The sequence below is a fragment of the Bos taurus genome, chromosome 26 (genome assembly GCF_002263795.3).
Source record: "Bos taurus isolate L1 Dominette 01449 registration number 42190680 breed Hereford chromosome 26, ARS-UCD2.0, whole genome shotgun sequence".
NCBI lineage: Eukaryota > Metazoa > Chordata > Mammalia > Artiodactyla > Bovidae > Bos > Bos taurus.
Window position 1 is genome coordinate 24,157,431 of NC_037353.1, and position 27,427 is coordinate 24,184,857.

At 55.2% G+C, this 27,427-nt stretch overlaps 2 protein-coding genes across 11 annotated transcripts in view; one reads left to right on the forward strand and one right to left on the reverse strand.

Annotated features, from left to right (window-relative positions):
- NEURL1 (neuralized E3 ubiquitin protein ligase 1) overlaps nt 1–2,720 on the forward strand; it is a 74,620-nt gene extending 71,900 nt beyond the window's left edge. For 2 of the 3 annotated variants that reach the window (XM_005225497.5, XM_005225496.5), the window contains one exon: nt 383–2,720. In XM_005225497.5, the coding sequence (XP_005225554.1) occupies nt 383–621 (239 nt within the window). In that variant the 3' untranslated portion in view covers nt 622–2,720. The remainder of the gene's footprint in view (nt 1–382) is intronic. The other variant, NM_001192253.3, reaches the window with a different exon arrangement.
- A 1,155-nt stretch (nt 2,721–3,875) lies between these two features.
- Nucleotides 3,876–27,427, reverse strand: part of SH3PXD2A (SH3 and PX domains 2A) — a 249,288-nt gene continuing 225,736 nt past the window's right edge. For all 8 annotated transcript variants that reach the window (XM_059882031.1, XM_024985923.2, XM_015460723.3 and 5 more), the window contains 5 exons: nt 23,191–23,308; nt 19,046–19,383; nt 18,030–18,079; nt 15,337–15,456; nt 3,876–13,225 (listed from right to left, as the gene is read on the reverse strand). In XM_059882031.1, coding sequence (XP_059738014.1) covers nt 11,252–13,225; nt 15,337–15,456; nt 18,030–18,079; nt 19,046–19,383; nt 23,191–23,308 — 2,600 coding nt within the window. In that variant the 3' untranslated portion in view covers nt 3,876–11,251. The remainder of the gene's footprint in view (nt 13,226–15,336; nt 15,457–18,029; nt 18,080–19,045; nt 19,384–23,190; nt 23,309–27,427) is intronic.

Genomic DNA, 27,427 nt, shown 5'->3' on the forward strand with positions numbered 1-27,427 from the left:
CCAGTGAACCCACGTTGAGTGGTGATTCCTGGGCTGTGTCCCGTCCTGTCCCTCAGCTGGGTGGCTTTCTCCAGAGGACTTCTTGAGCACAAAGAACACCAGAGAGTAGCTCAGCGGGGCCTCCCCAAGTGGGTTTTGGGCCTCCATCCTTCCCGCCTCTTCTCATTGCTTCATGGACACCCTGGCCCCTGGTCTGGGCATGGAGGGGCTGGAAGTGGGGCTGTCCAGAGTGCATCCTCTTTCTTCTTGTGCCCAGGAGGTGGGTGGCAAGGTAGACAGGCTGATCCCAATCCATGGAGGAGGAGAGGCCGGGGCTTTCTTCATGAACCTGGGACCAGCCAGGTTCGTGCCTCCCCCCTCACTGCTGTCCCCGTGTCCCCAGGAACAGCCCCCAATTCACCAGTGAGTCTGCCCGAATCACCAGTGACCCCAGGCGGGGGCCCGTGGAGCGATGAGTGCACCATTTGCTATGAGCACGCGGTGGACACGGTCATCTACACGTGTGGCCATATGTGCCTCTGCTATGCCTGTGGCCTGCGCCTCAAGAAGGCTCTGCACGCCTGCTGCCCCATCTGCCGCCGGCCCATCAAGGACATCATCAAGACCTACCGCAGCTCCTAGCCGTCACGGACCCATCCGCTCCCCAGCTTCCTCCGAATCCGGCCCGGCTCCGGCTGAGGCGCAAGTCAACGGGGCCCCTTCTCTTCTTCCTCGTTTTGGAAATTCTTTCCCCTTCTCATTAAACTTGGGAAACAGCCCCTGAGGTCTGGGGAGGAAGGGGAGTCAGGCTGGGAGGTGGGGGCAGAAGCAAGTCTCAGCTCTTCCCTGCAGGCCGAGGGGCTAAAGCGGGGGGAGGGGGGATCTCAGCCTGTCCTGGTCCTTTCCTGCCTGGGGTAGATTCCCAGGAGGTCTCTTTAGCCTGTGTGGCACCTTTGTGAACGTTAGAAAGTGTGTCCCATCCTCTGGGCAGATGCGGCCCTGAGTCCAGACACGTGGCCTGGCTAGTGGAGTGTGGCCCTGGACTTCAGCCTCTGTTTTCTCCCTCAGCCAGCTGCCCTTGAGCAGTGCACAGCCTGGGCTGCTGCCTTACTCTCTGACCTTCCCCCACTGTCTCCTTCCTTCTTTCCCTTCCCCTTGGGCCTGGCAGCCAAGGGTAAGACGGCCAGTGGATCCCTCTCATCCCAGGAGGGCTGCCGCCTCTGTGCTGTGCCTGTTGCCCACTCACCCTGGATGGGTGGACAGACAGGCCACGGAAGCCTCTGGGTTCTGGGTTGCTAGCCCCCTGGCCTGGTTGAGACGTGGAGGACCCCTTCCTGGTCGTGGCCTGTTTGCCTCAGTGGGCTCGGGGATGCTCTTGCCTGGGGGCAGCCCCTTGGCGTGGGCTGGAGAGCAGGGGAGGTCTTCTGTCAGGCTTTAGCATCCCTGGGAGAGGCCAGGATCCTGGGTTGGGAGTAGAGGACTTCCTGGAGCAAGAATGGCTTTTTTTTTTTCCTGTATTTTAATTTATTTATTTATTGGGTTTGTAGGGGTTAGTTTGGGCGGGGGGAGTGAATTCCCACCCCCCAGACTCCTATAAAGGCTGCCCTAGTAGGTGGAGTGCCTGGTTGGAGGGGCCAGCAGAGGTTGTCATCACTTAAACTCTGCCCTGAACTCCAGCACATGAGTGCATAGCCAGCTCTGCTTACCATGAAATAGAACTCCATAAAAAGGGGCCGAGTCGGGATGCCTTCTGGCAACTTGTGTCCACTTTTTAGAGAGGACAGCAGAACCTTTGCAGTGCCCTGGGACTAGCAGATCACCCGGAGCCACAGAACGCTCTTCTTCTTGGGCTGGAGCCTGGGTATCGTAATTGGCTCATATACATCGAGAGGCCCGAGTTCCCCACTCTGTAAGGACATGGAAAAGTCTGGCAGGCTGGGGGAGGGAAGGCCAGCAGGTCTTGTCATTGTAGGCGCTCTCTCCCCCAGGAGAAAGGAGAAGGGGTGGGTCCCAGCACCTCCAGGTTCTTGATCCTGATTTTGGAGTGAGGGGGTACCCCCAGCTGGTCTTAGGTTACAGTCATCTCAGCCCCGCACACCTGTCCTGGTAGGCCACGGGCTGGGGCCAGCTCTCGGAGTCCTGGCAAGTCTCCCCGAGCCTCCAGCCCTCTGTCCCCTCAGATGGCTCTTTTTTACGCCCATTGGAGACTGCTTTGTTACATGGCCTGCAGAGCATGGGATTCTAGACCTGGCCACTGACCAGTTGTGTGGCCCTGGCCAGGTCACAGTCGCTCTGAGCCTCAGCTGCCACCTCTGTAAAATGATTGTTGGGGGTGTGGGAAGACTTTTTTTGTGACTCTCAGGGGGTTCTTTGGTGGTGGCTGCTATGGGGTGGGGTGGTGGGAAGCACAGGGAGGGGGGTCATGATGCCAGGCTGGCCCTGTCTGTACCTGCCTTGCAGGGCAACTTTGGGAAGTCACCATTCTGCCATGGGCCTCTGCTCCCCACTAACCCCGTAGACCTCTTCTGTGGGAGTGGGGTGAGATGGGGCTGGTGGTGGCCCCAAGCAGTCAGGGCGCCCATCCCAGAGGCAAGGGAAGTTCACAAGTGCAGGGGCTGCATGGCCTGAGGGTCAGGGAGAAGAAGCCATCCATCCCATTGTCTCTGTTAGTGTGAGGGTAGTTGCTGCCTCCTTTGTGAACTTGGATCACCGTGATTGTGAATAAAGGTGATTTCGTACCAGCCTGAGGGCTGTGCTGTGCAGTATGGAGGGCTGGAGGGGGGGAGGAAGGGCGGGCCGGTGTGTGTGTGTGGCGGGGGCGGGTGGTGATGGTGATGGAGGTGTGGAGGAAGAGGGCCAGGTGTCCTGGTTTGGAGGGGAGCCAACAATCAGAAAAGACCCCCTGGAGACGGCAGGGGAGGGGGAGGTAGCTGGAGCATGGCCTGGGGCTTGTACAGCAGAGGCCAGAATGCCAGGCGACCCTCGCTGTAAGCCGAAAGGGAGAAGCCACTGCCCTTCCGTGACTGCAGGTCTCTGGATCTGTCAAGAGCAGGAGCTGCAGAAGTCCGTGAAGCTCCAAAACGCTGAGCCGGATCTGAACCTGTGTGCAACCTTTGTGGAGGGGCGGCGCCACCTAGGGGCTAAAGGGAGGATGGCAGGGGCTGTGCTGAGCTCCCCAGAACTGGGTCTGCCCATCCCTCACCCCAAGCCCAGACCTCTTGCCTCTGGCTGGGAGCTCAGCTGCGCTCCCACTGGTGGGTGCAGAGGCTTACGCCAAATGAGTGGCACAGCTAGTTAGAAAGGGAGGCCTCTGGCTACGGGCCTTTGGAAAAACTTCTTAGGTGGGCTGAGTACATCTAGGTGGCTGTGAAAGCTGGAGTGCCAGAGGGGGTCCAGGCACGACGTGGGGACCTAGCTCATTTGGCAGCCTGAGCCTCAGAGGGGCATGGGATGCTTGCCTTCCTGCCCTCTCTCCTGGGAGGATGCTCTGGCTGGCCAGCCTCTGCCTGGCCTTGAATGGCCATGGGCTACTTCCTACACCAGGACTGCTCAGCCCTGCTTACTGAAGTCCAGCAAAAGTAGGGGAGGGTCAGGGGCTCCAGGCTGAGGAGCCATGGAAGCCCACTGGATGTGGTCTTGGTGGCCCCAAGGTCTGTATCTCTAAAAGCCTGGGCCACTGGCCAGAAAGCCTTCCAAAGGTGGGGAAAAGGTGGGGAGCTTGAGCACGCTTCTCACCAGCAAGGGTGGCAGCTTACATGTTTCCCTCTACCCCTCCAGTGTCCTCAGAGGGCCCGGACCCTGAAGTTCATGCCTCATTTGGGCGTAATGTGACTTTTGCCACTCAGCTGGATGTTTTTTCTGGTGGCAGGGGAGAATCAGGAGGTGATTCTGTTCAGTTAAAAAGGCAAAAACTTTATTTAGTTTTTGGGGAAATACAAGATGCATGTAAACATAAAATACAAAACAAAACAACCCAAATCTTACAGTCTAGAAGCATGCCAAGACAGAACATTTTCTGCAGACCAGAGTCCCGTCAAAAGGATAAAGGACACCTGGAAAGTGGCAGGTCAAGGGGCTGGGTCCCTTCCCCAAGGACACTGCATTTTTGTGATGAGAACAACTGAAAAAAAACCAACCCATTATTAAAAATATTAGAAACATGGAGACAGTTTAGCACCACCATTGAGCCTGGAAATTTTTTAGCACTCGAACTGCACTGAATTCAATGTCCTTTTCTTCAGTTTCTCTGCTGAGGGGAGAAAGGGGAATGACCTCCGTCAGCCCCACAGGTCCCACTAGGAGCTGGGAGGGGTTGCGTGGACACTGTGAGGAGCGCCCCAAAGACATCCAGCTAGCTTACGTGCAAGCATGCAGTCCACAAACCCACGCTTCACAAACCTGCCACTCACACCTGCCTTCTTCAGAAGTCGCCTTCCTGCAGGTTTCCTGTAAACTGTCAGGGAAACCCTTTTCCTATCCTGGGTCCTGGATTTAAAGAAGACCTCTTACAGAGACCAAGTTGCAGATCCAAGAATGGAGGCTCTGTTGACCTTTCTTTGAAATGCTCAAGAGCAGTATGCCTTGCTCACAGGCCACTAACATGATGACTGCATTGCACCGTCTTCTGAGTCACACTAGTGAGGCAGGCTCAGCAAACTGAAACACCATAGACATCGTTAGAGATACTCAAGAATAACTGGTGTCAACAGAAGAGCAAATGAGGTTGCCTTCCCCCCAGATATGCTGGATGGTGTCTGGACCCCGAGGTTTCAGTCTGGGGATGGTGGGTCCCTACTGCATAAACCATTCTGGTTACTGGTCTCTGGTTCAAGTAATTTGAGAGGCCAGTTCTAGATTGGACAAAGAAAGGTGGGCAAAATCAGCCTGGAAGCTAAGAGATGGAGGAATGTTCTCCAAAGATTGGTTTGTTGCTGGCAACTTTGGCTTTCTACTAAGTAAATCAGTGACCGTTAAGAACATGCTGGCGACCCAGCTTGTGGTCCAGCAACTAGCAGTTTCCTCTGGTCAGCTTCTTCTACAGCCAAATCTTGAGACTTTCCCAGCCTATTCTGTCTGGGCCCTTGGGTGTTGAATCATTGTTTCCTCCCTACTGGCTCGCTTCCCTTTGAAACACTCAGAATTCACTCCTTTCTTCTTTCTACTAAAGACAAAACTCCAGACTCTAAATCCTGACTCAACCTCCTCACTCTTTTCCCTTTCTGCCTAGCAGACATCCTCTTCTGGGAGTCACCTTCCCGGGGAAGGGATGGAAAACCCAGCCACCCCAGTCTCTCACACATTCATCTCGCCGACATGCCTCTCACTTACTTTCAACGTGCTCGACCCATACTTTTGCTTTAAAACGATAATTCTTTCTTCCTCTTTCTTGCCTCCTGAGGTCCAGCCCATTAGCCAGGATGGAAATGGGAGCAAAGGAGGGACCTTCATCGCAGGGACCTATTCTCTAAGGCCACTAAGTTCTGGGATGGGAGAGGAAGCTGATTGTCAAGTGCAAACTCAAGATTAGAAAGATAGGATTGGGGAACGGGGGATAGCGTGGTAAAACCAACTTTACATGCAGGTTGGGATCAAGGCCCAGGAAGGCAGAGCCCTCCACCCAGTCTATAAGCACCAGTGTGCCCGACTTGCGGCCTGAGGACCCAGGTGTACAGGACAAAACGGGGAGGGACTCCACCATCAGAGGGGCTGTCCTCCTGAAATGAAGCCGTAGGTCATGGCCCTGTTCTGTCCCTGGCTGATCACAGAACTTGAGAACCGGAGGCCACCCCCAGCCAGAGATCATAATCGAGGCAAGAAGCTCAGTAATGTCAAGGGGGAGCCCTCCACATGACCCCGTGAAGTGTTCAGTTGGGGCCGGCGGTCTAGATCGGGGGTGATGTGCCTACACAGGCAGGTGAGAGAATTCTCACCCCGACCAGCCTGACCCACCCTCAGCCACACAAGAACCGAGGGCAAGCAGCTCTCAGGACACGGGGGTTCCCACAGTGGTGACATGCACGGCAGAGGCTGGGAGGCAGCCTGCTAGACACGCGTTTGCAGGTGGTGGCCCTGTCTGAACCCCTCAGCACTTCCACACCCAGCGGCGCCTCCTTTCCACATCTTCATTTTGGAGCCCGGGACAATGGCCTAGGCTGCTTCTGCTAGATCTGTTAATGCCAGTGTGAAGTTTCCAACTAAATACTTAATAAAATAATTACAAAAAAAAAAAAAAAAAAGACACATTGCACTCTCCAGCCAGAATTATGTGTGTGAGTAACACATACACTTGCTGCCAGAAGCTGTGAGTCCCGTGGGGCCTGCCCAATGCCAAGGACTTGTTCAGTGGAGACAGCTTGCCCAGTATCTCTTTCCTCTAACCCCATGTTATTTAGTTCAAGTGGGAAATGACCAACACTCACACACATGCACTCACGCGCGCGCACACACTCACACCACATGCACAATGCACTTACTCAACAACACACAGCCCTCAAAAAAGTGAGGGAATCTTAATTCTTTAGCAATGTGGATGGTTCTCTTTCCAGAGAGCACTGCATCGTCTCGAAAATTGGACCTATAGACGTATCCACTCCAAGGAGACACACCCACCCACAGGGGCACAGTTCCACTCTGGGCACCAGATCCATATTTGTACAGAAATTCATCAAATGGGTTGGAGCAGCAAGTGTACAGTACTGGAGGGGGAAGGGATGAGCCAGCGAGGTTGCACCTGTCACCCTGAGGGGCAGAGCTCCCAGGGCTTGGACCCAGAGACTTCCCATCCTGCCCTCTCTACCCGCACCTGGGTAGGAGGTGGGAGCTTGGTACCTGCCGGGGGAAGTTATGTCCGCAGGGACCTCCGCAGGCTTCTCCAACACGTTTTTTCGAGATCTTCTGGGAACTGTTGGGGTGTTGAGCAGAGGCAGGATCACGCCTCACTCGGGCTGAAGTCATTGAGATGAATGGGTGGCCCCAGCTCAGCGCCAGGCCCAGCTGCAGGCTTGTGGGAACTGGTGTCACCGGAGGACGCTAGGCTCAAGGCACCCACATACCCCCCTGAAGGATTTGGTTACACTGAGGGTTCCTGCTCATAAAACTGAACTTGAGGTTACATAGTTTTAGAAAGACTCAAACATACATCAAAAGGATCATGGCCCAAACATCAAGAGATTGGGGTGAGAGAGGGCTGCTGAGGGTGATTTTTAGGACAGGTCTTTCTGAGCAGCTGGCTGAAAAAGAACGGAAATGAAAACAAGGAGAAGTTCCTGGAGGTCCTTGCTGTGCGCCGAGGGCTGGGGCCCTGGGAGGCCGAGCGCCCCATGCCACTTCCCTGAATCCCGTTCTTCTGGGTGGACAACACCCAGCAGAAGGGGCTGCCCTCTGGCAGAGACCCCTGCCATCTTGCCAGGGAAGGGGGAGGAGGGATAAAAGGTCACCTGTTGGCTCCACCGCTGACTCCTTCCAAGAGCCCCACCTCCCCCAGCAGCACGTGGGGCTGCTGGCCCTCCCCGCCACTGTCCTACAAGCCCTGGCATCCCTCTTGATAATATTGCACTTTTCCTGTCTCTCAGATTGTTTTCATTTTCGATTGAGAATGCAAAGTATTTGGAGGGGGAGGGGAAGTGAGTAACCTTATAGAAATTATATATTAGTTAAATACAAAAAACAGGAAACGTAGGGGTTACTTTTTCTTTTTTTCCTTAAAAACAAAACAAAAAACTACCAAACCAAGGTTTAAACTTAAATAGTTCTACACCTATTCTGCAAATACTACTAATATGGAAATAATGCTTGACCGAAATTCCCTTGTCTTTTTTTTTTTTTTCTTAGATGATAAAAGTAGTAACATGCCTTGCTGAGGAAAGCAATGGATATAAATGCCTGTAAAATATGCTGCTCTAACATCTGAAAGTGATTAAAACGATTCTATATAATGCCTTCGTCAAGATGGAGAACAGTGGAGGAAGAAAGAGGGGCCCATGGGGCCAGGCTTGGGGGTGGAGGGGGCCAAGGGCTGGCGAGGGGGCCCGGTCACAGCTGGCACACCTGCAGTTCAGGTTGTCCCTTCCAACTCCCTCTTGCTGCCCTTGGGGTCCCTTGGCCTAGTGGGAATAGCATGATGGCTGCCAGAGACCCCAGCCAGGCCCCTGTTACAAAGTGGGAGAGAGATGAAGACATCTTTTTCCCTTGTAATAAAGTCTTTAAACTGAAAGAAAAAAGCACCAAAGGATGCATCTTCAGGCATTATATAAACCTCAATAATGACCTCAGAAGGGCTCATTATGATTAAAGTTGCAGTATACAGCAATACAACGTTATTTCACATTTTCAATCGCAACTAATGGAAAACTAGGTTTGGACACTGCTGAGATTTCTTTTTTTTTCCTTTTTTAGTCCGATCTGGTTTTCCTCCAGATGGGTCAGAGCCCCAGGCCCCTTCCCTCCTCTACCTGCTGCCAGCAGTACCCTCCAACATCACAAAGCAGCTCAGTAGCTCTAGGGAAAAGCCCTCTTGCCCTGGGCAGGGCTAGGAGTCCAGGGGCGCAAGCCCTGGCATCCCCTGGCCATGACTGAGAGGGACTGGCATGCACCCTTCTTGCTTCAAGTATTAATATTCTCTTTGGGTTTGCAGGGTTTGTGCTGTGCTGAGAGTCGGGGTGATGGCGAGGGGCAAGGGGTGAAGATGGGGCATGGCAATCCCTGTTCACTGCCCAAATCTATATGCTGTCACTAGGTGGCAGCACTCTCCACTTTTCCTGGATGCCTGAGCAGCCCCAGCCATCCTTAGGGCTGGATGTCACAATGTAAACATGATGACCACACTATACACTCTAACGGGGGTGGGAAGGTCTGCTGTCAACTGTGTGATTTGGGAAAGCTAATTCCTGTCTTTGGGCTGCAGTTAACAGGAGGGTATGGCATGAAGTGATCCTGAAGGTCACTTATAATGACTCTATTACTTAAGAGCACTGGAGATTAAGGAGACGGGGTCCTTGGCAGGGCTAGGAGAGCCCCACAGGGCAGTACAGTGGAAGAGGAAGGGCAGGGAAAGGCAGGCTCTAGGGAGCACTGTGCTCCAGTCCAACTGAGATGCTCTGTGCTTGGCAGATGGGTCCTGCACTCCTTCCTGGCCTGGCTGGCATTGAACTGGCTCAGTGCAGACATTGAGGAGTGAAGCCGCTTGAGCCCTCCCCCTGGAAGATAGCTACGTGGAAGGTCCTTTAACCCGACAGTCACTCTACTTTTAAATTTTATTTTAAATAATCATAAATTACTTTTTTTCTTTTAATAAATATGTGCTGTTTAAAAATGAGAAAAGTATATACTGCATCTTTAAGTAATGCACTTTGCTCTCTGGGTTTCTTTCCATTCCACCTTATTAAAGTGCATTAATTAAAAAATAATGAACCACTTCTTTATCATTATTGTTCAAATAAGTCCAAATAATATTAATATAAAGACACTACAACACTACCATTAGTACTGCAATCTAGCAGATAACTCAACATCCTGCTCTATTTAATACTGTCCAGCAGAAGAAAATAACTAATTTTAATTTTAAACAAAAGGAAGCAAAATCTCACCACGGCCCTTTCAACAAAGAACGGGAGCAGTTTGCTAGAGCTGCCAGGCATCAGTGTACGGTGAGGAAGGGGGAGGGGGGTGGCTGGGGGCTGAGGGCACGAGTCACGGGTCCCGTGCTGTTTTTTCCAGCAACATACACTGCCTGGGTGGGGAACAGGGGCGGAGGGAGGGCTTTTCCTCCTCAATCCAGGATCTGGCAGCTAAATCAGTGGCTGTGAGCCTGATTTGTCCACAATCAAAGGCACGTGTGGAAATCTACTCCCAGCAAAGAGTGAGTCCTCAGGGAAGCCAGTGTGGCCTCTGAAATGTCGACTGAAAGATACCACCCAGAGTTCAGAGGGACTTCACGTTCTCTCTTCTCGCTTCACAGGGGCGCTGCCCCTGGGGAAGCCCGGGCTGGCTCCGGGCCCAGGGATCTTCGTCTTCTCGGGCACTGCTCGCAGGCCACGGATGGCTGGTGGTGTCTGCCCAGTGGGGTCCCCTCAGCCCAGGGTGGGGTGACCGCTGCTTCTCCACTGCCTACACGTGAGGCTTTGGGCCCTGCCTGGGCCGGAGAATGTACGCTGTTCCTCTCCTGAACGCCACCCTCCTCCCTGGGGAGGGTCCTGCCTGCCGAGAGAGCAGCATCTTTGCTTCGCCACGTCCGGGGCTGAGGCTTCTCCCGCCTGAAATCCCTCTGGCCAGCGCTGGTGCCGTCCACACAGTGGAAACCAAATGAAGCGACTTCAGCTTGTGGAGAGGAAGAATGCAAAACACAAACCAACCAACCTCCCCACAAGAGTACGACAGAAATGCCACCTTCTCCCCATCCTGTCCCATGAGGCTAACTTCCCTTGGGCCCCCAAACAACCCCAAAATAAGGCCAAAAACCCAAGGCCTGACATAGAAGCCCCAAAGCAATACACCTCTCCCAAAACATGCAAAGGAATTGCCCACCCAGAAATACCCAAAAGAAAGTCTGTGCAGACTGATGAGACCGATGCCTCCACCCGCCCGCCCTCTCTGTGAGCTCTGGAGCTGGTGGTCCTCCACGGCATGCCCTGGGCAGGTGGGCACTCTTCCCAAGGCCAGCGGCAGTGACGGCTAAGAAAGGGGATCCTTGCTGGCACCTGGGCAACTGCCTTTTCTTCCGCAGACATGGATGGAGGCCCAGCCCAGGGACAGCCTGAGCTCACAAGAGATGTCTCCAAACCCCAGGGCCAGTGGTGTCTCCTACTACACCCACCCGTGGCAGGTGGTGGACCCTGGGAACCAGGATAATTCACAAATACAGGTTAGGACGATACAAGGGCCACTCTGGAGGCTAACAGCTACTGAAACCAGGCTAGGCAGGGGCAGGGCACGTGAGGCCCCTACAACCACATCTTTTCCAGATTGGCAGCCAAGGCACAAATTGGGTTTCCCACACGGCCTGTCCCAAATGGCGCCGAGTCCATCAGCAAAGTCCCCAAGGTACACACTTGAGGCTCAGCTTTCTCGCCCCTGATCCCAGGCCCAGGGCACCCCTGCCCATTCCCTTTCCCTGCTCAATGTGGGCCCCCGCCAGACCCCACCTTCTAGCTGGGGTCTTCGAGGTCACACATTCTGCAGGTTTCATGTTGTCCTCCCCACCCCCTCCCATTTCCCCTTTCCCTTTTGTCTTATTCCCGCTCACCCACACTAAGGCTGGAAGGACCCACTCCCCCCCTTAGTTCTTTTTCTCCAGGTAGTTGGAGGGTACCCAGCCTTTGAAGGGCTTCACCCCATCCAGGATCTGACAGTACCACCAGCCGTTGGGGTTCCTCTCCAGGACCTCCATGGACACGCCCTCCTGGAAGCCCGCCGTCTCGTCGTCCCCCTCATAGTCTGCGATCGAGACGTACACATCTTTGAGGTTGTTGTGGATGAACTGGGACTTCTCAATGGGCTTGGGGCGCACGGGGGACACGGGGATGCCATTGCGCTGAGTGGGCAGCAGGGGGGGCTCCGAGCCCTGGCTGGCAGCACGTTCAGCCAGGCGGCCCTTGGCCTCTGCGGCTGCCGAGCGGGCGGCGCTGAAAGAGGAGTTCCGGCGGACGCCTCGGAGGTTGTCGGTGGCCGTGAGCGACTCGTTCCTCCTCAGGGCGCAGGACAGGTTGCTGTCCTTGGGTGGCGGGGACACGAACACCGACTGGGGCCTGACGGCCACCTGCCGCACACCGTTCCTCATCTTCACCGCCCCGGCGCCTGAGGTCTTGACGAAGCCCCCGGGCGGCTTGGAGGGGATGGGCGGCGTGGCCCTCTTGCTCTGGTTGACGGTGTTGAGCGCTTGGACGCGCTTCTCGATCTTTTCCAGGCTGTCTGACTTGCCCTCGTTTTGCTTGCTCTTGGGGGCCACTGTGTCTGTCTCTTTGCCAGGCGGGTCGGATGGCTCGTTCTCGCCGAGCACCAGATAGTGGGCGGGGGCCCAGCCCTCCAGCTCCCCAAACCTCACGTACCACCAGCCGCTCTCCAGCTTTTCAAGCACCTGTACCTCCACGCCCGCGGGGAAGCTGATCTCCGAGTCCTGGACCTTCTGGTAGGCACTGCATGTGGTGTAGGAGGTGGCCTGCCCTTCCCGACCCTTCTTGGTGGGACAGGGGGGCGAGGCAGCAGGGAGGGTGATGAGGTCGGCGGAGCCTCTCCTGGACCCCTCGCTGGGACCCTCGAAGGCCGTCTGGGGGGGTAGCTCAGAATCCTCGCTCTTGGAGCCCTTGAGGCCGCCCCGGAGCTGGCCAGTGGGCCTCAGCTGGCGCCGTAAAGTGCTGATGTCCATCTTCTCTTGACTCTGGGACTCTGCGCGGTTCAGGAACGGCTTGGGCCGAACCGATGGCTTGGCCCGGGCACAGGAGGTCAGCCCAACCTTCGGGTCGGCATCCTTCTTCGCCCCGACCTTGGGAGTGCCACGGATGCCCGCGTCCGAGGCGGAACGGGGCTTCAGGTCCCCGCTGTTCTTGGACAAGGATGAGGAGGAAGAGGAGGAGGAGGAGGAGCAGGTGGTGTTGATGGTGATGGACGAGGAAAAGGAGGCTGAGGAGTGGTTCTTCCCCAGTTCCGCCTGGGCGTTCTTCTCCGCCTTGAGCTTCAGAAGTGAGGATGATTTGGGGGAGTCCGATTTGGGGGAATTTTTCCTGGCAAGGGACAGCGGGGAGCCCCCTGGGGAGTCGCTGTCTCGGGAGGAGCGTCTGGCCGACAGGCCGTCCTCTACACACGGCCGGAAGCCCTCGTTCTCGTAGATGGTCTCCTCCTCCAGGGCCACGTCCTCTGTGGATCCGCCCACCTTGAAGCGGGCGCGCTGCAGCGAGGAGGCCGGCGAGGGCCTGTGGGGCTGTGTGGGCCGCCTGTCCCCCGAGCCACCGTCCTCTGTGGGCTCTTCGGTCAGCTCCGGCTCTGAGTCGAAGCCAAAGGCAGGGATGTCGTACTCAGGCTCCTCGTACTTGAGCCTCAGAGGGGAGTCCTGGCTCTCGCCGGGGCCGGCTGGACCCTCGTCGGCCTCCTTGGGCTTGCTGGGTGGTGCCGGCGGGGGCACCTTGGGCCGTGTCAGAGTGCTCGTGCGGCGGCTCAGGTTGGGCTTCTTGCGCTTATCGATGTAGGATGCAGGGGCCCAGCCCTCCTTCTCACCAATCTGCACATACCACCAGCCACCTGAGTTCTTGTCGATGACCTGGGGGAAGGGGCAGATAGGCCGCTGAGCTGGGGGACTTGCCGGTACCCGACTGTGTGTGGGCTGGGCCCTGACACTAGGCTCTAGAAGACAGCAGCTCCACTTCCCGGACAAGCTAACACCACTGACTAAGTGGCGCAGGACCCAGCGCGGGAAGTGATGGGCTGGCATTCAAACCCAGGTCTCTGTCATCTCCAGGGTGGGGGACTCCCTCTCTCCAAAGCCCCTGCCCCTGTTCTTCCAAGTCTCTGTCAACACCCTGGTGGAGCTGGCCTCCTGCACAGACCCTCACTTCCCTTCCTGCTGAGCCACTATGCTTAGAAAATGCCCTGTTCTCAGTCCCTACAAAACCCCACTCGCCAGGGACCCATCTGTACAGAAGATTGCCACTCCACCACTCCCATCCTCCAATCCCCCGTGCATTGCTGGCCCTCCCTTGGGGTCCCTGGAAAGGGTCTCTCAGGGCAGAAGAGAACAGGAGGGGGCAGGTGAACGGAACTCAGGTAAAGCCTGAGACCAGATCTCCCTGGCTTCCCCACTTCACGCCATTTCACGCCACTGAAATCCCACCACTGAGGAGCTCTTTGAGTTGGTTCCCCATGGGAAGGCTGGGGCTCTCAGTCATTCCCAAGAAGCTTCTTTCTAAACTGCTACTTGAGACTGGAGAAAGGCCAGGAGTGTGCTTGCCGGCTGTACCGAGGGCTTTCCACGTGTGCAAGCTCTGCATTCCAGGATACAGGGGCCAGCTGCATTCATTTTCCATGAGGGCATCGAGCATCCCAGGATCTGGGTCGTGGAACCAACCCCCCACGGATCCCGAGGGACAACTGTAATTTTGAACTGTGGAACACTCCTGGAAGAAGGGTCCCAGGGAGAAGGAGGGAGTCTCGAGAGCACTGGCTCTAGGGGCAGAGGGGGAAGGGAGGAAGGAGGAGATGGTCCTTCTGTGGCCAGCTCTCGGCAAACCCTGCCCTGCCTTGGGTCCTACATTTCATCCCTCGCTCTGCCCGCTCCACACTCAAGATGCCTGCCTGTGTAGATCCTAAGAATATCAGTTCTCTTACACTATGAACTTTGTAGGCTCTTCTGGAAGCACAGGCACCACTGAGAGGATGATTTCTCTTAGAAATTTAGTTCTAAGTTCTAGGCATGTGATTTAAAACATCCACGTTGGGGATATCACTTCCTCAATAGGTAGAGACTGCCCAATTACTCTTTTGATGGTTTTACAGGAAGTATTGGATTTAACTCCATTACTACACAGAGCCATCCAAGAGAAATGACTGAGTCAGGGATCTTCTCTGGCCCCTGGAATGCCACGTGTAGCGCCGGCCACAGAGCGGGGTCTCATAAATGCTAGGAGATGGGCTGGGAGGAAGCAGGAAAGGGCCTATGACCCATCTGCAGAGAGAGCTCATTAAAACCTGGGGGAATAAATGCTAGAGGATGGACTGGGAGGGAGTAGGACAGGGCCTATGACCCATCTGCAGAGAGAGCTCATTAAAGCCTGGGGGAGAAGTGCCTAAATCAAAGCTCAGAGGTGCCTGTGGTGTGGACAAGGTCAGAACTGGGGTCCTCAGTACCTTACTCTGGCTGCCTGCTCCACGCTCTCCCAGCAACAGCATTTCCTAATGTAGGTCTTGTGGAACCCTGGCCCCCAGGTGCTCCTGGGCGAGGAAGGTAGGTGATCTGGTCTATTCCAGTCCCCTCTTAGAGACACACACAGTGACACCCCTATATCTAGGTTCTGAGAAGTTCTGCAATTAACGCAACAAAGCTGGCTGGGTTTTGTTTAAGACACTCTCCTCCAAAGTCATTCGACTCCAGAAGCCCTTTGTTTCAAGGCGTCTCCGTCACAGGCTCCTGTGATGAGCTTTGGGAAATGCTGGTGTGAGGGGAGCTGGGTGGAGACATGAGCTGTGGGTTCTAGTCCTGGCTGTGACACAGGCTTTAGGCGAATTCTCAGCCTTGTGGGTCCTGTTTCTGCACCTTTCCTGCCCACCCCTCAGGAATGTTTCCCCCCTGCCCCTACCCCCAGACATAAATGGGAAACACGGGAGGTCTCTGACCAGCATGAGTTATAACACTTAGCCTCATAGCCCAAGGCTCACCTCTGCCTTCTGTCCACCTCGAAAGCTGATCCCATCTGAAATGCACGACTGGAATTCAGCAATCGTGTAGTACTCCACCTCAACAGAAGGGGGCTCTGGCGGCTTCGGCAGCTGGAATCCCTGAGGCAGAGAAGGGCTCAGTGAGCAAGACCCACCTGATCAGAACGGTAACAGAGGTGAGTGTGGCACTTACAGCAGCTGGACAGCAGGTGACCTGAGGATTATCAATCACCTGAGTCTCAGGGTGTCTCCTTAAGAGACCATTCTCCTGCCCAGGCTCTCTAAGAATACCCAGGATTCAGTTGCAACTTGTTGGAGCTATGAAAATGACCCTCTAGTAAATCTCCACTCATATCTTCGGAATCCAGTTTTCAGGTCCCAAAGTGAACGTTAAAAAACAAAGAAACCGTTGTAACAAAGCCCTACACACTGCCCCCCGGGAGATGAAAGTCACATCCTTGAGTCTCAGGTGAAGGTCCACTGGGGTGACACCTCGCTACAGAGGTGTGGGGTGGGTGTCAGAGACTGTGGGGTTGGTGAGACAGCCCTTGGGTCGGTCATCATGATGATGTCAATGGTCAGGCAAGCATGGAATAAAGCTCAGGATCACTTGCTCTGGGGTGGGGTGATCATGCTGGGCAGCCTAAATGCTTCCTAGATGCTGGCATGTTGATACCTAAGCCTGACATGCAGAGAAATTTAGAATGTGGCCCCAGCCCATGACCTGTGAGCCTCAATCATTCGTTTTACAAATGTTGGTTTTGTGTCTGCTGGGTGTCAGCCTCTGTTCCAAGGCACCAGGCAACCAAGAATGAACGAGCAGGACAACCCTCTTGACCTTGCGGAGAGGACATTCCAGCTTTGGCTGGTCTCATCTCTGACGAACGAGGACCTGGTGTCTCCCTATCACTTCCAGTATGTCCTGGGATCATACAAAGAGGTTAAAATAAAAAAGGTACATGTATTTGGGAGGCTAGTGTTGGGGAAGCAGCTTTTGAGGACAACCTCAAATGACCCTGCCTTGCAGATGGATACATGTGGGCTCCAAACCCAGGTCAGCAGTTCATCAGCTGTGTGACCCTGAGAAAGGCCCTTGACCTCTCTGAGCCTCAGCTTTCTCATCTGTAAACTGGAACTAATAACAGCATCAGGAGAGAATGAAAACTTCTGGTCTAGCCAGGGGCACAGGAAACACTCTATAAATACAAGCCAAAGTTGAACACCATCCTGAAACACCATCCTATTCCTCTTAACCTGCCTTGTCCTTCAAGGCTCAGCATGTTCTATTCCTACCAGTCACTGCGGAACTGTCTCAGGTCAGAGTGAGTGAAGGGTGGGGGAGGATGGTTTTGAGGGATTGGATATGATCCGGTCAACTTTCCCTGCCCTGGTGCCTGGCCCTGCTGTTGTGAGCATATGCATATGTGGCCCTGGTCCCAGCCCAGCGTGACCCCCAGCCTGGTGGGAGTCAGCCAGACCTCGCTGGAAAGAGCAGATCTGCCTCTATGGGCTCTGCTCTTGGTAGGTGTGGAAGGAATCACCCCATTCTTGCCAAAATCAAGTCTGCCTGAAAATAGTCAGTGGGGCTGAGAGAGATGGGAGAAGGGGAGCCAGGGGCGGGGGGAAACAAGACAGAAGGTCCACTGGGGCTGGTGGCCAGGGCCAGCACGGTCCCATCTCCAGGGCCCATACCTTCAAGGTCCTGTTTACAGAAGGGCCACCATTCCAGCGACTGCTGCTATCCCCCTCCCCAGGGCTTAGGTCACTGATCACAGTAAATCTTGCTGCTAAGCCCTGACATGACTGTGTAAGCCTTGTCCCCCAGCACACAGAGCTGACAGAGGACATGAAAAGCTGATGACCAGCCTTCTACACACACCACCTCATCCCATCCTCATAACAGCCCTAAGGGATGAGTGGCATGGTCCCCCTCTCTTATAAATAAGGAAACTGAGGCCCATGGCAGGTGAGCAACCTGCCCAGGGGCTCACTGCTCCTAAATGTCAGAAGTGGAGCGTGAATCCATGCCTGGCAAAGCCCCACTCTTTCCACTGCATCCCGCGGCCCCGGATGACATTCTTCAGTTCTAGGGCTCTCTGCCTGCCACCTCTCACCCCAAGCCCCAGCACCCTGAGAGCCTGCCGGCCTCCCTGACAGTCTGGGTGCCAGAAAACCCCACCCACACAGCAGTGCTGAGCCTCTCTGAGCTTCAGCCTATCTAGTCCCTGCCATTTGCTACCCTCCCACTGAGGCTACTCACTGATCTATCCTCTGCCCTCCCAGGCTCTGGCCTCCATCGCATCCGTCGGGCACTTCCAAGCAAGGAAGGCAAAGCTGAATGGCTTCCAGGCTCGCATGGAGAGCAGCCCTATTTCCAGCCTCTGGCAATGCCCTGGCTGGACACTCTCGCCAGCCAGTCTAAATGTTTATGTCTGCCAATGCCGTGGCCAGGGTGGATTTATTTAACTTTGGAGAGTGCAGTGCCTTTTCGATTAAAAACTGTCCAGCTAGGCCCAAGGAAGGCTGGGATCCCCTGGCTTTCCTCCCTGCCCCCAACCCCACAGAGCTGGAAGCCCCAGCATGGCCCTGGGAAAGCTCTGGACCAACAGGCTCTGCATGGAGACAGTCAACTACTGGAGGCTACGAGAGTGCACCCAGAAAGGGAACAAGAAAGACAAACTGAACACACATACCAGGCTGGACTCTCTGCGAGGAGGAGGCCTTGTCCTCAGGTTCGGGGAGCCTAGAAGAGGAAACAGGGCTTCAGAAATCCCAGCCAGGCAACAGTGCCTTCCCTGCCTTCTCTGGGCACGACCTCCTGATCCTGGAAGTCCCTGCTTCTGTCCCACGTTTATGGGGAAATTGTGCCCTCGGTCACCATAGACAGCACAGTTGGGCTTCTTCTGTGGGAAGTCAGATCTTTAAGCTTCCTTAGCTGTGTTTCAAGGGGATCTGTGAACCCTCTAAAACGATGCACACATTTCAAAATGTATGGACACAGGGGCATTTTTTTCCAGGGGAAAGGGTAGATAGCATAATCAGATTTTCAAAGTTAGGAGAAGAGACCATGTCTATCCACCAAATCTTTAGAAGCTAGCACAGTGCGAGACAAGAGGAAATGCCCCCCAAACCCTTCCCAAGTGACTGCTCAGAAGGTTTCAGGCATAGAACTAATTTAAACAAGTTCAGAACTAAACTGAAAAGCAGCTTTCCTCCAGATTTTAAGAATGGCTGGACACAAACAGAAGCTGGCCTCATAATACAGAACAGTTTAACCCTCAACCACAGGCATCCCAGCCCCAGAGATGCCAGAGATTTGGAGGGGCCAGAAGCTGGGTTTCTCCTGTACGAAAGGAGGAGATTCTGGAAGAACACTGCTTGAAAGAGCTTGTGGAGGGAGGTACTCCCTCTAAGTGTCTCAGATTTCCGGTAGCTGGAGGAAGGCAACAGGAAGAAGGGGTAAGGCTCAGCACGATGCTCTGTCAGCTCTCATTCACAGAGCAGGCTTGTGTTGAGGGCCCCATTTCACAGTTGGAAGGAACTGACTTGTCCACATGTGATCAGCACAAGACAAGCTGGCACAGCGAGCCTGGGGTCAGGGGAGAATAATCTGGGGGTCATGCACACCCACCTTGGGCTTGCCCTATACCTCATGCCCCTTCTCTAAAGAGCGGCATGGTGAGGACCTGGGGGTCCGAGAGGCTCTTACTGATCTGGGCCCTCTGAGGGGCAATCCTGGCCACGGCTGGGGAGCCCTGGGCCAGCTTGGAGACGGTCCTCTCGGGGATGCCCAGCGCGCTGCCATTGGAGGCGTTGCAGAGGATGGGCAGGCTGATCTCCTTCTTGGTGATGGGGGGCTCCAGGCCCTCGCCTTCGGCCGGGGGGGTCTCCTTGTCCCCGGACGCCTTCTTGTTCAGCAAGTTGCTGATCTCCATGATGTTCCCAATGATCTCCACTGGGCCTGCCAGATTCTTCTTCCGTGCTGGCAGCTCGTCCTTGGCTTTCTTCAGGTAGGATGCTGGCGCCCAGCCCTCTTTGCCCAGGTATCTGCAGGGAGGAGAGGGACCTGGCATCAAGGGGGAGCCCTGGCCAGACCCCAGGCTCCATCTGGCCTTGCCTGGCTGAGCTTTCTCTACTGCACCTGCAAGACACTTGGCAAAGCCACTACTCTGGAGAGAACTGAATGAGGGCCAGTGGAACGATGCCTAGAACACCCTTTCTTCCTCTCTGTCTCCTAGGTCTTTGCCTGATCCCTCTTGGTGTGGGCCCTCATGGTCTGCAAAGTCAGGCAAACATGGGACCTTGACATGAGAAGATTCTTCAGATTTTGGGTTGCCTAAAAGGTAGATTTTACCATGACCTGCTGCCTCACGACAGCAGAGGGCAATTCTAGAGATAAGAAAGGAGAAGATGGGGACTTCCCTGGTGGTCCAGTGGGTAAGACTCCACACTCCCAATGCAGGAGGCCCTGGTTCAATCCCTGGTCAGGGAACAATATCCCAATGCCACAACTAAGTGTTTGCATGCTGCAACTGAGACCTGGTGCAGCCAAATAAATACATAAATAAAAATAAATATTAAAAAAAATAAGAAATGAGAAAGCGAAGCTCCAATACTTTGGCCATCTGATGCAAAGAGCTGACTCACTGGAAAAGACCCTGATGCTGGGAAGAATTGAAGGCAGTCCATGGGTTTGCAAATAGTTGGACACAACTTTGTGACTGAACACACACACACAGAGTTAAATGCCCAGTTGGAGAGGAAAGTATGATCAGAGAGGTGAAGTGGCAGCACAGGGGACAGTCATGAAACCTGAGTTCTGGTCTATGGTACTTTGGAACACGATCCTCTCCTGGAGCTCAATTTTTTTTTTCTCTTCTGCAAGAGGCTGGGATAGAGTAGCTGCAAACATTTATTCAGAAGGACAGACATAGTGAGACCAACTGGGAAGATGTGTATAAAGAGTGCCCAAGTAGGGAACGCATCCACTGTAGGAGGAGCAGACAGATCAAGTTCACAGAGCAAGTCCACGAACAGACCAGTGCTCAAGAGGACAACTCAAAGGACTCGGGGGAGGACGGGTTACTCAGTGAGTGATCTGGGGACGACTGATGATCCATCAGGAAAATCCAGTGAGACTCTGGCCTTACAACTGTGTAGCAATGTTAAAAATGCAAGTTGTGAGTATCTCCTTAATCTTGGGGGTTGAGAAAACCCTTCTGAGTGGAACTCCAAAAGCAGAAAGTATAAATGAAAAGCCTAAATAAAGCACATGACTGGATAAAATCAAAGCCTTGGCATGGCAAAGCAAAAACGAAATGAAACAAAACAAAATGAAAACAAAACCCCAAACCCATAAACAAGAGCAAAAGGCAAATGACAGGGCCGACTTAATTTTAGGGGATTTGCCGACTTCTGAAAATAAGCTTTTCCCTTTTTCCCTCATGGTGTTGAGCTTCTACCCAAACCCACTGGGAGCTTACTTCCTGGTCCAGCAATTGCTGGCCAATGCCCCAGAGTCTGGGGTGCAATGTCCCTGCCTGCTCCCTGGGACATCTGGCTGTCTGGAATGGTTCCTCCATGCCAGATGTCTGACAACAGCACCCCCCACCCCCCACTGCCTGCCTCCCTGATCAGGCCTGGTTCTTGGGGGCTAATTAGGTAGGAGAAAAGGGAATGCGGAAGTTCAAGATTCTAACATGTTTGAGCTTTGCTGGAAAGCTCAGGTAGGAGGTGGCTTCTTACATTCACTCACATGAATGTGCGGGCAGACTGACCCAGGCTTGTCTGTCTGGCTCCGTTTTGGGGCTTGGAAGGCACATATCAGTGAATAAATGGATGGAAGTCAGAGAGCTGGCAGACAGAAGCACAGTCTCAGGGGTAGATGGAAGCAACTAGCAAAGGTGCGTAATTTTACGTATACCAACAACCAAGGCTCAGGAAAGCAAAGTGAGTAGCAGAGGGTAACACCGTGAGCAGCTGGCAGCATCCTGCCCAGAAGTGGGTGCCCTTCATCTAGGAAGATGATGAACCTCTGGCCACTGCGAGCACCCTGTGTGGAGAGGAGGGGCTGGGTCTCCTGGGGTGATGGGCAGGGCTGCTCACTGTTCAGAGGGCTCCTGTTCCAAACCCCAATGTGCTCACTTGGTGCTACATGGATAAAATTAGATTCCAGACGGGAGATGCGAGGGAATCAGGAGCGGCTGTGTGTGCTTGGGTCCAACTTTGCTCACATCTGCTTTCCAGCTCTGGAGCACGGAATGACTCCAGAGGGAAGCGAACTGGAAAAGGAGGATGGGGAGAGAGGGGGAAGAGAGGGAGAGAGAGAGAGAGTGTGTGTGTGTGGGGGGGGGGGGGCGTGGAGAAGAAAGACAGGAAGTAAGGATCAACACAGAGCCTGGGATGCTGGGAAATGGCATATTTAAGGGGGTGTTGGCAACCTTCTTAAGGTGGAAACTTTCAGCAGGGTTTTCTCAGTTGAAGCTCCCACTGGCTGAATGGCCATGCCATAGGGACAACAGTTGACTAGATGAACCAACTCAGTGATTTCACTGGTCATTTTAGAAAACTAAGAAAAAACCCCAGCAGCCTTGTAGATAACCTCTGGGTGGATGATTTAGGTTAGCAGCCTGCTAGAATGTTCCCTGGCCTTCCCATGCAGGCTTGTGGCAGCTGGATTGTGGGCTTGGCACTAGTTTCCATTGTCCAGGCACACAGTCCTGAACCACCTAACGGGACAGAAATGGGCACCTCAGCCCCAGGACTGGTATGCACAGGGTGGAGGGGCAGAGGCGGCTATGTCCTGGCAGGTCACACTAAGGTTCAGGTGGCCGGCGATCTTCACCTCACCCGTCAGCACAGACCCCCTTAACACTGCATGGTGCGCCATGTTACAAGCAACTGTCCTGTGAGTACCCCCACCACCTGGGCTACCTACGCCCTCGGTGGGAGAAGGCTCTCACAGCACCCTGCCCACAGAGGGTATGGGGTTCCCAGGTGTGGTGAGGTGGTCCTCATAGCCCACAACAGGGACTATTGGACATCAGGGTTACAGGCAGAGAAGAGAAACTGGGTAAAGTCATCACAGCTGAACTGCTTCTAAAGAACCCAAAAACATTTCCTGGGAGTAATCCCCTTAGCTGGCCTGGGCAGAGGGGCCTGGAGGGCAGGACCTGGTAGGAAGACGTGAGTGAAGCCTACAGGGTTGAGCCTTCTTCCCCGAGCGTCAGGAAGCTCCCCACTCCCCTTCTCACACCCCCAGATGGGTTTCTCAGCTGGGAAGCAGGATGAGGCCCAAGGAGAGGGAAGGGCAGAGCAAGAGGCCTCTGAAGCAGGCCTGGGCTCAGGCCTCATTTCCGCCCCAGCTCTCTCAACTATGGAGCCAGCCCTGCCGAGTGGAGCAGCTGGGGCCAGAGCTTGTGTCTGGGGACCCTGGTGCTGAGCCGTGGGCAGCAGGGGCCGCCCGCTGCGACTTCAGCAAGGCCTGTGGACGCCGGCATTCCAGGTGGCCCAGGCTGCAGAGCACGCCGGGCAGCCAAGGCCGGACACAGAAAACCAAGTTCAGATGTGCTGGAGCCTCTTGGCAGATGCCCAGGAAGGTATTGCACCACAGCCTGCAAGCCGAGCCGGGGCCCCTGCGCCCTGCTGGCCGTGGCTCGACTCTGCTTTACGTGTCCCATTTATGTGTCCCGGGAGGGAATCTGCAAGACGAGCCTCTGTGTCAGAGTGGTTCAGCTGTGTGGAGCTGAAGCAGACAGGCCGGGCCATGGGCGCCCAGCTTCGGTCAGGGTCTGCCTGCCAGCTGCTGCCCAGGACCGGCCTGGGGGCACCTCACTCCTCTGCTGCGGCTCCTACCTGATGTACCACCAGCCTTCCAAATTCTTCCGGATCACCTCCACGGTGACTCCCTTCTCAAAGCCAATCTCGTCCTTGCTTTGGCTGGCGTAAGGCTGCACGGTGACGTACTTCTCCTCTGCGGGTTGTGGGTGAAGCAACAAAGCATGATTATTTGCGGACAGGGTACAGGTCCTTTTCCCCATCTCCCTTTCTTCCCTGGCCTGGCCTCACTTAGTTGGTGCCTGGAGTGTGCTGGGTCAGCCTCTGGCTTTTCCAGGAAAGGGAGGAGAAGGGACCCAGCCTCACAGCTGCACCCTCAGGCGGCCCTGCAAGACCCAGGCCGCACAGAGCTGGCTCTCCCAGCCTCCCAGTCCCATAATTTCAGCCAGGGTGCAGGGGCCTGGAGTCCTCAGGGCCCCCGAAAATCCCTGGACTAAAGCCAGGGCCACGAGGAATCTGGCCCTCATGGGGCCTGAGTTAGGGAGTCTGAGAACAAACCTGGATGTCCCCTCAATGTCCAGAGGCCCCTCAGCAAGCCCTCTCCTTCCTGAACATGCCATCCATGCCCCAGGCCTGCTCTCCCAGCCCTTTTCCAGCCGTAAACTCGTCCTCTGTCCAGCCTTCCCACAGCTCCAGAGGCGCCTCAGTCCCCCTTATGACTCAGCTGATCACCCGATCCCATCATTTCCCCAAGGGGACCCCATGGGCATGCTTATGCGTCTGGTTAAGGGTCCCGTGGCCACACGAGCAGTGGCCACACTGAGAGCAGCACAGTCAGGCAGGAGCCCCGAGCTGGCTAAGATGACCTCAGCACTTGGCGGAACCCCACTTGGAGCTGCCTGCCCTGGGCTCTCCGTAGCACTGCACCCCCTGCTTGGGGCTCCCCAGGAACTGGGAGAGGGGCTGAGGTGGAAGCTGAGGTGGAGCATGACGGGTAGGTGTGGGGAGGCTGGGCAATTCACATCTTCCTGGATTCCCTTGGGCCTCTCTCCTGGCAGGGACCCTATGCCTCCGAAGTCCTCGCTCAGGCTTCCAGGGAGGTGCTGGGGACAGGGAGACCCACCGCTGATGGGGCACAGACACCCTGCCTCCAGGGGGAGAGCCTCCCTAGAGGAAGGGCTGGGGAGGGAACACACAGCCCCACCCTCGCCCTCACCAGAGAGAGAGAGAGTGGCAGAGACAGACAAGGACACCGACCCGCAGAATACCCTTTGGGAGGCTCACCCTGAACCTGTGCTGTCCTCTCAAACCTGGATTCTCCCTGGGGGCTGAGAGTGCCTGGCACACAGGAGGTGCTCCAAAGGGACTATGGAGTACACCGAGGAGGAAACTGGTGGGCCGAGCTGGGGCAGGATACTGGCACAGAGAGGCTGGCTCTGAGACGGCTGCCCCTCAGCCCCTCAGCTGGACCGTGACGGGCGGCCTGCTCAAGCTCTGGCAGCAGTGGAGGAGGGGGCAGCTGCCACCCTAACCCCTGGCTCAGGGGGGTCATCTGTTCATTCTGCCCTAGATTACTGGGGCCCTGTCTGCAGCCCTGTGCTGGTGGAGACAGCAGCTCCCTTTGGGGTGGAGGCAGCTGTCCTGCCCAGCTGCAAGGACAGAGCTGGCAGGCCACTGGGCGAATCTGAAAGGCTGACAAGGGGCCAGAGGTAGGCGATGCCCGCCCCCCTCAAGGAGCCTCCATAGTCCTGCGTGCTCTATTCAACTGCAAGCGTTTCTCAGCATCGACTCACTCCTGGAAGCTTTCAGATTCCAATCCAGCAATACTGGGGAGAGCCGCCAAGACTGCCTGAGAACCTGGTCCGGCCAGATTCTGACTTGGGCTTTGAGAAGTTCCATGTCGTACAGTCCAGGCCCCTGCACTCCCACCCATTCCTGGTCTTGCTCCATTTTCCAGTGGGACACCGTAAATCCTGGCTCAGGCGGTGGGATCCAGGGTCCTGAGGTTGGGGGTGAGCCGAGGCCTGGCCTCCACATTTTGCCTTTGCTCAGTCGGGCTATTTTTAAAAGGCTGTGGTTCACGCAGGAAGCCATCATTACAGTTTCCCTAGGCAAAGCTGCTTTTGCAGAGAAAAATTACAGCTCTTCTCTTGGGCAGATGAGAGGAGCCCTGCCCTGCTGCACGGCAGAGGTCAGGCCGACACTGTATCGTGGGGGGTCAGGCTTCAGCACCAGCCCCCCCCCCAGCCTGTGTGCTGAGGACAGAGCTCTGAGGGCCAGGTCAGAGTCCTGCTTTCTCCTGCCGCTCCTGGGGTGGGCAGTCCAGGGATATCGGTGTTACCCAGGGAAGCTGAGCTGCTCCTGCACAAAACCCTCTTCATGGTGGCCCTGCGGCTAACGTGAACACAGAGAGTTTATGCTCTGGGAACACATGGGAGTTTATGCTCCTGGAAGAGACCTGGCTGCCTCGGGGGCTTGTCCTGCCCCGTCACTAGAGGTTCCAGGAGGTGAGAATGCGGAGCCCTGATCCCAGGCAGGGCAACTCTGCCAACTGGTCTGTACAGGGGTTCTGTTTTCTGTCACATCTGGCTTGGATGATGAAAGTGTGGGCTACACCTCCGAGTGGACACATGGCCCACGATCTCAGTTCTTTTCTCCCAGGTTTCCCTGAGGCAGAGCAGTGCCGGTCCCTCCACTAAACAGGGGCCACAAATCCCACCTCAGGAGGCCAGAGAGGAGGATGCCCAGACTGATAGAAATGACCTGGGGCTGGGGGGGATGCAGATTGGGGTGCAACTGAGTCACTTGCATTGGTTGGGATCTCTAGAAAAGAAGTCCCTTAGGAATCAAGTTGAGAGAAGGGGTCCGGGAGTTCTGGGGGGCACCTCTGGGCTTCTTGGAAGTGCCGAAGCTGCGGTCACTCTGATATGCCATCAAAGGTTGGTTGCCATCTCGCCCCAGGGAGGGCTGGCCAGGCCGCCCACGGGGTGGGTGGGTGGGAGGTGGACAGGCCTGTTCTGGTTTTGGAGGCAGGGGCTGGAGAGCCTTGCAGTTTCCAAACCACAGACGCCTCCTCCTTCCAAACACTTTCCCCTCCGTCAGCAGTCTCCCTGGCTCCCCTCCCAGCCCCCACAACTTACTCAACCCCGCTGCAAGAGGCCTTTTGATTCCAAAGGCCTGGTTGGCTGCGGGACTCAGGGAGAGGAGGCCCCGGGGAAGCACTGCTTTTCTCTTGTCTAGTTAGGTACAGCCCACTGCCTGCTCCCCCCTCGGCAGTTCGGCTGTTAGCAGCGAAGCTTCTCCAGCCAACTTTCTGCGTTTTCCTTGGCTGCCTGACTTAACTTAGCCCTAATTTAACTTAGGGCAAAGACCGGGAAATGATGTTGTTTAGGTCTTTCATTTAAGAGAGAGAAGTCGTGGGCCTGTTTTGCTTGCATATTTGCATATGTACGGGTGGTCACAGAATGAATGCATTCAATTGGGTATTTGTGTCCACTTACATCATCATATGTTTATAATGGTGACTACGCTGTGGACATACTTGTGATATAAGTTATGATATGTGAGTGCATATGCACCATATGTGTACTTGTGAGGTAGCTGCAGAGGAGTGCCCATGACGTGGTAGTGTGGATAATGCATTTGTGACTGTAAAAATAGTGCAACTGTGGAAGGGTCTACACGAGGCTGCCTGAATGTGCATCTGTGAGCAGCCGTGTGCAGGGCACTGCAGGTATGCAGGTGTGTAGGGGCTGGATGGGCAGTGTGCTGAGGCCCTCAGGGTGGTGTGCTGGTGGTCGTGCTTCACCGACTGCAGTGTCCGTGAGTCCACGTGGTTGTGGAGACAGAGGTGTGCTTGGGGTTCAGTGTGTGTTGGTGTTTGGAGCGGACACAGAAGGGGATGGGGGAAGGTAAAAACCTTCCTCCCTGCACTTCTGCCAGGCCAATGTCCCACTGTCCTTTGCTGCTGAGGCTCAGGGCTGTGTCGCAGCCTGGCCCCCCACCTTCCTCCCTCTAGGGTGCCTTTGTTTCACATCCAGCCTGTTCTTTCTGCTTCAGTGACTTGGCCCCCTGCCCTGCGCCAGCACCCAGGGTCCAACCGTGCTCCGCCCTCAGGACAAGCTGGGCTCCTCGCGGTCAGTGCTCTGGCCTGATGCGAAGCCAGCCCCAGTAGAGTTCAGGCTTGTTGCTGCTTGGGGCAGACACCAAAACCGAGTCTCACAGTCACTCAGAAACAAGCGTTAGGGGTGGAGTGTGAGACCTGGGGCATCCCTGCTTTTCTGGAAAAGCCAGTGCTCGTGACACACCCTCCTAG